General features: G+C 37.8%; 1 protein-coding gene across 2 annotated transcripts; it reads right to left on the bottom strand.

Annotated features, from left to right (window-relative positions):
- Nucleotides 1–6,244: 6,244 nt before the first annotated feature.
- LOC149951785 (uncharacterized) lies at nucleotides 6,245–8,261 on the bottom strand. Of its 2 annotated transcripts, none has more exons than XM_090168204.1 (2): nucleotides 6,542–8,261; nucleotides 6,245–6,479 (listed from the first exon to the last, which is right to left on the bottom strand). In XM_090168204.1, the coding sequence occupies exon 1, from the start codon at nucleotides 8,210–8,212 to the stop codon at nucleotides 6,563–6,565; it is 1,650 nt and encodes a 549-aa protein (XP_090024330.1). In that variant the 5' UTR covers nucleotides 8,213–8,261; the 3' UTR covers nucleotides 6,245–6,479; nucleotides 6,542–6,562. The 2 variants fall into 2 exon arrangements, with proteins under 2 accessions (XP_090024330.1, XP_090024331.1); XM_090168205.1 differs by having other exon boundaries at nucleotides 6,245–6,469.
- Between the last annotated feature and the right edge of the window lie 738 nt (nucleotides 8,262–8,999).

Raw genomic sequence — 8,999 nt, 5'->3', positions numbered from 1 at the left:
GCGGCAGGGGCCATCGAAGAATTTTTCATTTAAATAGTTGCATTTTTTGCTCATAGGTGGCTTTTGTCGTGGTTGATAACCCTACCATGATTTTCGTTCCTATCTTCACTAATGCTGTGTTAAAGCCTATGGGGAAAATTTGAACTGGGGCTCTAGATAGTATTATTCCCAACTCAATGCTTGCAACAGGCATATAGTTAAAAACAGTGTTGGTGACCAAATAAATGGTTATTTTTTTTTATCTCGGAAGGTAAATCTGTATTAAATTTTTCCAAGTACTCATGATGGAGTTTCCGAGGTGAGGGCTCTCGCTTGACTCTGCGTAAATGCCTGCGCGAAACTGGACAAAATAGCGTTTAATAGCCTCATACCCGGAGATTCATCGTCTAATTAAAGCTGATTTCCTCTACTTCACTATGAGGCAGTTATGATACAAAGCAGTTTTTCGTACCCGTATGGGGTCCCGCTAAAAGTCGAATTCCCCCAAAATCGTTTGAAAGAAATTTCTATTCGGCGTCTTTGATTGATAATAGTGAGAGCGCATGTTTACAAAAATACCCGAATTGTTCGGAATTGGTATACAGCTCTGAAAATTGAAACTATACTCTCGACTACGTTATTTTTATTTTTCAAAAAACACCACTGGAAAAACTTTTATACGCAAAAAACCCGCTTGTTGCTGAGGTCGCACGCATCTTCGTTAAATTGTTTTTAAAATGATATCTTCTAAGTTGCACCACATCTTCGCAGCTTTAGAAATAAAAAATGGTAAATCACGTTAAGCTCGGGTGGTAAAGATGGTAAATTTATGAATTTTTTTATGGTGATACGTTTCACAGTGCTTCTTAAAACTTGATATGGAACCACATCGAGATATTTTTTTACTAGACGTTTTTTACCATTTTTCTTTTTCCTCCGTTATGTTTTTTTTATTTAGGCTTAGTTGTGGTAGCCATGGAAATTTGATATAAAAAAGATTAAATCTGAAGAAAACGGGAAAATTGAACCATATCAGGTTTTAAGAAGTTCTGTAACAAGTATCACCATAAAAAAATTCCTAACTTTACTACCTTTACCACCCGAGCTACACGCGATTTGACATTTTTATATCTATATAAACTTGCGGATATACGGTGAAAATTAGAACATTATAAAAACACAATTAAACGAAGATGCGCGTGCCCTCGGCAACAAGCTGGTTTTTTGCTTATAAAAGTTTTACCAGTAGGTTTTTTTGAAAAATAAATTAGGTAATCGAGAGTATAGTTCAATGCGCGTGTACATGAATTTTCAGAGCTGTATACCAATCAATGGTGGTCATTTTCTCTGTTACCACATTTTCGAATATTCACTTCAAAAGAAGCAAACATTTGTTAAAATTAACTTCAATAAGACATGCTAAAGGCGCCTTCTCCATCAATATCATTTCCCTAAAAGTTTAGTTCGTCAATTGCCTGAAATTTCGTTTTAATTCTGCACTGCAGTTATCACTACCCTCTGCATATCAAAATATAAGTAGTATAACGACGCTTAAACTTTCCGGGGGGAAAATTCAATAAGTTGTATTACGACCGAGGGGTCGGACATTTGGTAAAATCCCGTACAGAATTTGGAAAAAAATCAACAAATCCAAAATCCAAGAATTTTGCTCCCATAGACTTTGTATGACAAATCCACAATAAAAAATCCTGGATTTTTAAAAAATCCAAAATCCCGTACGCAAAACAGGCAAATGTCCGACCCGTCGATTACGACACTATAACTTTCAAGGGGGGTTGAGCGGAGTCGTGGAGATTGGAAGGGAGGGAAGATTCAAAATGTTCCAATTGTACGGAAATGGTTGATTCAGAGTCGTATTTAAAACATTTTGGGGAATAGTAGGTACCCTTGACGCCGCTTGTGATCCCACATACTGAGAATAGTCATAAGGACTCTGCCAAAGAGGGATTCTATTCACACTAGAAATATTTAAGGTATCGTTAACACTTTGTGTACTGAGTCTGGGGATAGTATTTTGCATTGTGGTTGAAAATATCGGCCCCTTATTTCTTGGGGTCGTATAGACACTAGTAACCAGATTAGGTTGGGAAAAGATTGGAGACCCCCAATTACGGTGTATATTGGTAGCAGGGGTTTCAATTTCCCGCTTTACCCTAGTTGACTCGAATATTGACGGTATTTCGCCGCTTTTACTTTGAGGGGACCTATTGGGATTGGTTGGTCGTAACTCAGAGATTCGTTTAGGTACGGGGTCCCTATTTACTTGAGAGTTAGCTAAATTGCATTGTGCGAACTGGTTTATGAACTCGGGAGGCACTTGGGGTGCTCTACCAGTAATATAAAGGGTCTATTCTATCGATAAATTCGGTTGTTTCCCTTATTCTATCTGCTTTATCTTTATTGATGGCTCCTTGAACCCCATTAAGATCTTCCTCGGATGATGGACAATTAGTCGCTCCCCTGGGAAGCGTCCACTCAGAGTTCATAATACCAAAATTTTAATTTACACAATTATTTATTGACTTCACTCAGCCGACCATGTAACAACGTGACTGTTAATCTAAGGATCCTGCCGACTGCGCCAGATATTACGACACTATAACTTTCAGGGGGGGTTGAGGGGAGTCGTGGAGATTGGAAGGGAGGGAAGATTCAAAATGTTCCAATTGTAACCTTGAGAATCTGACCCACGCACTAAACTCGAGGGAAATTTAAATACTTATTTCCCCGTGCCGTATGTATCGAATTAATTTGTTTGGGATCCTTAGAGTCGGTATTGTTACAGGGTAGGTAAATGAAATCAATTGAAGTTATGCAAAAATGGAACTCTTGGTTTATTATTGGACTTATAGTGACAACAGATTCAATTATGGTAATTATATAAACATTGGTAATTATTTGGAGATAATTAATACTTAAAGGCTATGACGGGCTCTTTGGGGTGTACTATGATTATAGTAGGGGTAACTTTGGTTGCGTAATTAATTAAGTAGATTGGCTATGGTTGGCCGCATCTTTAAGTTGAATTTATACAAAATCGATTTAGAATAAATAACAATAGTTTAAAAAGTACTTATCGTTCTTCAAGTAACCGTCCTTAAACCAAGGAACGAACCGCGCATAATTCTCTTCACCAAGAATTATCACGAAAAACCACGAATCCGACGCGAAATACCCGCACAAATACCGTGCACTTTAACCTTCACGTCGAACCGCGTCACCGGATGCTGTATACCACATCCTGATCAATAAACCCTTGAAAACACGATTGAAACAAAACTAAAGAAATACTGAATATTGTCCAAAGCTGACTTGGCTTTATATACTAGATAAATAGATGACCCCTTATCTTATCGGGGTGTGTAAATAACTAAAAAAAAAGCTACGGGGCTGCGAGAATAGGCCAGAGAAACGAAATGAAACAAAACACAATATATGAGTGGTCCCTAGATGGCTATACTGAGGAAAAAAACGATAAAAAGTAGAAAAATAACAAGATGATCACTCCCGAAAGTTAAAGGGTCGTGATAGTTGTATAGCTCAGTAACTAAAAAAAGTCAAAAAAATGGGATTTATATCAGCTTCTCCCGCACTATAGTGTTAAAGGAATAGTAAGTGAAGCTGACTATCCTTGCGTCGATTTTGGATCGGCATGACTGAGTTGTTTAGATTTACCAAATATATGTGAACAAATGAAATCGTAAAATGAATGCTAAGTTACTTTTTAATGACCAATAAGTTCTTTAACAAAAAATGAAGCAACTACAAAAATCAATTATGACCCTAACACAGTTTTAGCTAATAATATACTTTTAGACAAATAATAAATAGCCCCTCTATTGTCCCCCTGAGTACAAGGTAATATGTGTTAAACCAAGCTGGTTTTGGTGGACGCAGACAAGGCTTAATTTAAGTTAGGGAAAAACATGCTGGTACTGGAAGTCCAAGCAATGGGAGTTTTCAAAATTAATAAAGGTTCTGGGAGATCATTACATACTAGGGAGAAGTTAAGATACAATTACGTTTTAAGAATTAGGGGCCAATGCTTAACGGCTACTGGTAAGCTATCATACTTAACCAGCTTCTATTCAGGAACACTTTACCGGTTACAATGATTTAGAAAAATATAACTACCGCGTGAATAACTGTAAATCACACAGGGGCTACGGGGTTTCACTAGTGGTATCACGGGTAACAGTCGTCTATTATTGGGTTGTAAAGGGGCAAGACATAAGACATGAAATAATAAGACACTTAAATTCAATAAATAGTAAAATAGAGTTCAGCAAAATGGGTTTTAATATTTACGATCACCGTCAATGTCCTTCTTCCAATTGCTTGTCTTCTACACGCACAATTACTACACCCTCGCACAATTGCCGTACCACAACAATCAGTCAAGTTCGTCAACTCACGAACACACCTGACTACTTCTCCCGATTGGACGTGTTAACTTTTCCCTAAGCGAATTACGCACCATCCGCTCGTTCCGAAGAGTCTCCCTTACTTCACTCAAGTTAAGTTACAAAAAAATTGGATGCTTCTAACTGGCTATCATGGGTTTATATAGTAAAATACAGCATCTGCACTGTTGGGGGTAATTAGATTAGGAGGCCGGTTTGTTTATTTTTTATCAGTTTTAGTTTAGGGTTTTAACTTTAGGTGGCGCTGTCGTTCGTTAAATTGGAATTTGTAAAGTTTCGGCGCCAAGATTTAAATTGAATTTGCTTTCATTAAAGGTTAGTGACAGATTTTACTGTGCAAACGAAAAAGGAAAACTAAAGCGGAAGAAAGTTACTGATTCGTTATAGTAGCAAAAACAATGTTTTTCCTTTTTTTATGAAACGCTTCCAAAACACCGAAGACGGCCAAAGCTTTGAAGTTCTATTACTCTGTACACTAAGGTAAAGCAAAGCCAGGGATACTGAACAGAATGTAATATTCTAAAATATATAAAATTACATGAGAATTTCACCTTTATGCACCTATAATATAGAAAAACTAGATATTGCGAACGCTTCACTTGTTGATTGTTGTTTCAAGTGTGTTAAGACTTAAATTTTAACTCCACGTTCGTCGTCCCGAAGTTCTGACACGAATGAAAAAAATTAAGAAATTTTGTGCTTTTTTATTATTTGTGACAATTGTTCTTTCTTCATAAATATACGTCATTACGTAGCCTTTTTTAAAACTGAATTGTATTTTAACTGTAATTGTTTTTTTCGTCTTCTCAAATCCTGATCATTTTATCAAGCGTTACTGAACTAATACGCCTCTATCATGCGCTATAGTGTTGGTAACGATAATAACTTGCTTCACTTTTTTGAATAATTTTTGTGAACGTAATTAAATATGGTTAGGAAGTGTTTTAAAGGTCGTACATGGTGATCGAGTAGATATCTGACACGGATGGAGGTCCCCCAACGTTTTTTTTATTTGAGCAACCCAAATTGTTGAAGGACTAAAAATTCTTAGCGTACGCTTCGTTGTGAAGCATAGTGAAAAATGCCCACCACTGATACCAATTGCGAACAGTTTATCACCATGCGCTCTCACTATAATGCCAATGAATCCCACAGTTATTATTCAAAGGGTGTTTGAGGGGTGTTCCCCCAAAATAAAATTTCCACTAAACGAAGGTGGTTTTCGGTCTCAAGTATAGATTGAAAATATTTTACTCTCGCTTTTAAAATATATATTTGAGCACTAGGCGTTGCACAAAAGTGGGCATTCGATACCTCTGGAATTTAAATTCTATATCTTTACTTTCTTCGCTCATAACAAATTTGGCAAGTAAAAGCGAAAATACCAAAGATAGTAAAACTTCACGGAACTAGTGCCAATAGAGTGTGAAATAAATTGATTTTCCCTGCTACCTCGATGAGGAACTAATATTTCGGCTGGTCCGACTTCCTGATTCAGGATTTGATAATAATTTACTAAAAAATTAAGAAAGGCGGTATTGCGAAAACATCATTATGGACAAGAGTGCAATTTGCATACTTATTAAAACTTCGTTTTATTGTTAACCACTTAAATGTAAATTGATCCCACAGTGTTATGGATAAATGACCACTAGGGCACGGAAGCCGCTAAAGTGGCGCCATCTCTAGACTCCTTGCTGAACTAAAACACTATTAAGCACCAACAACCCGTCTATTAATTAGTTAATCTTTCCGGTCTCTAGAAACAGTCGTCTGCTAAATAGAGGCTTAGCAGAGTCTTGAGATAACGGTTGAGTAACTACCTTATTTCGCCTGCTTTGAAAATGAACACATTAAAAAAAGAACAAATCGACAGGTAAAAATCTTTTATTTAGACTTAGCTAAAACTGAAACTGAACATGAAAAAACCAAACAATCTCTATCAATTTAAGAACAATACCAGAAAGAGTTTATAAATGAAAAATAGTAATACGTCGATGAATACCTCCAACAAATCAGGCGTTTTGAAGATATTTTCTTAGTTTCTGAAATATACTTAGAAAAGTAAATTAGTTAGAAACAAATAAAAACAAGAAATTGAAATGAAAAATGGTTACCTTAGTTTCGTCAAAAGTTTCTTATTCTACAGGGAATTCGGTCTTGATCGGGGTGTCTCGGTTCGTGGCGACACCCTCTGAATTGTCCCCAACTGGGCGAAATTCCAACTCTTCTCTCCTGACGACTGACGTAATCGGAAATTGGTCGATGAAGTCATAGAAAGCCTCGAGTTTGACGCTGCTGACATCGATGTTGAGGCATTCGGAGTCGATGGTTGATGTGTCTTTGTCCGGTTTGCCAATTTCCGCTTTCACGGCGTGGGCGCGGTGGGGCTTGTCAGTGAGAGATTCAATCTGTTCCTTCGTCAAACGACGCAGGTGCACCAAACAATACCTACCTTCCGTTTGGCGACCAGAGGACTCAAATAGTGATTGGCGCACTTGTTCTAGGTGGTAACTGTTCGCAGTGCCGATTTGGTTTCCAGGTGAACCATGACTTCGAAGGTGACCTTCGAGGGTTTTTTTGATAGCGAAGTTAAGGTCGCAACTGGGGCATTTGTGGCTAAGAACATCCTTTTTATATTTAGACCGATTTTGGTACTTTGTACATCCAAAAGGCTTCTCGTTCGAGTATCTTTTTTTATGTCTTATCAAATCACTTGAACTCGCAGATGCGTAGCTAAACTGGTCACACTTGAATGGTTTTTCACCCGAGTGAGTTCTTCTATGGAGAATCACATGTTCCTTCCGGGCCGCGGCGTAGACACACTGGTCGCACTTGAATGGTTTTTCGCCCGAGTGAGTTTTTCTATGGCGAATCACATGTTCCTTCCGGGCCGCGGCGTAACCACACTGGTCGCACTGAAAGGGTTTCTCACGCGAGTGAGTTTTTCTGTGGATAATCAAACCAGTATTACTTGCAGACGCGTAGCTACACTGGTCGCACTGAAACAGTTTTTCGCCAGAGTGGGTTCTTCTATGGATAATCAAATTCCACTTCGTTGCAGATGTGTAGGTACACTGGTCGCACTGAAATGGTTTTTCGCCCGAGTGAGTTTTTCTATGGCGATTCAAACCAGAATTACTTGCATACGCGTAGTTACACTGGTCACACTGAAATGGTTTTTCGCCTGAGTGGTCCCTTCTATGGATAATCAAATTCCACTTCGTTGCAGATGTGTAGGTACACTGGTCGCACTGAAATGGTTTTTCGCCCGAGTGAGTTTTTCTATGGCGATTCAAACCAGAATTACTTGCATACGCGTAGTTACACTGGTCACACTGAAATGGTTTTTCGCCTGAGTGGTCCCTTCTATGGATAATCAAATTCCACTTCGTTGCAGATGTGTAGGTACACTGGCCACACTGAAATAGTTTTTCGCGAGAGTGGGTTCTTTTGTGTCTAATCAAATTCCCCTTCTTTGCAGTTCTGTAAGTACACTGGCCACACGGAAATGGTTTTTCGCCCGAGTGAGTGCTTTTGTGGATAATCAAAGCATTCTTATGTACAGACGCGTACTTACACTGGTCGCACTGAAATGGTTTATTGCCAGAGTGGGTTCTTTTATGTGTAATCAAATTCCCCTTCATTGCAGCTGTGTAGCTACACTGGTCGCACTGAAATGGTTTTTCGCCAGAGTGAGTTCTTCTGTGGCAAATGATTCTGCTCTTGTGGCTCGTTGCGTAAGCGCACTCAGTGCACTTGAAATTCTTTTTTTCTCGGCCACTCATTTTGCCAGAATCACGCTTTATAAGTTTGGTTCAAAGTTTCTTTTGGGATTATGAATTCGTTTCGCAAATGAGATCAGAAAGTAGTAGTAGTGTTCGGTATCGGCAAAAGCGATTCTAGAAATGCCTAAAATAAAGCGAAATTTAAAGGAATCCTAAAATATTTTGCAACATTTTATAACTTGAAGACGACGCCTTATTTCCGCCGAGCTAATGTGACACGTGCAATAACATCTACACCGTTTAAATAAAAATACAGAATATAACAATTAAATTAAAATAATTATGGTAGAATGCTTCTTTTCTAGCAACGTTCGTTTTAGCAATCGTAAATACTGGTTTATATTGAAATGCCACTAAGCCTTGTATATGAAATCGGAGACATTTAAAGTAAAGCAGAGTACACGAAAAAATTTAAATTGAATTCGACATCAATAAAATAACGGAAATAATTTTATAATCGACTAATTATTATGCTAACTATTTATTATAACCAACATATCGCACTAATGTACAAATACAATTATAAACCAAAATGTATTGAAAACTAAAACAGATGTCCCTATAGTTGCCTTTTGAAATACGTTTTAAACAAGTTCGCCAAGAAGGCGATAATACTATTTCGTGCCCGTATTCCATTTAAGTAGGTACATGTAGCATAAAATCATGAATTAGTAATAAACCTTATATTTGAGTTAAATATTACTTCAGGCCATATACGGCTTCGATAAGTAAGTGACACCCTTTTTTATTACTTCTGGACATACCCGGCTTCGATAAGTTAGTACCA

This window comes from Leiobunum rupestre, chromosome 3 (genome assembly GCF_980474605.1).
Source record: "Leiobunum rupestre chromosome 3, qqLeiRupe1.1.hap1, whole genome shotgun sequence".
NCBI classification, from domain to species: Eukaryota; Metazoa; Arthropoda; class Arachnida; order Opiliones; family Sclerosomatidae; genus Leiobunum; species Leiobunum rupestre.
Note: the sequence above shows the minus strand (reverse complement) of the source record. Positions and strands in the feature narration are given on the sequence as shown.

Coding starts and splice junctions, on each gene's coding strand:
- LOC149951785 (XM_090168204.1), bottom strand. CDS start 8,212: ATGAGTGGCCGAGAAAAAAAGAATTTCAAGTGCACTGAGTGCGCTTAC.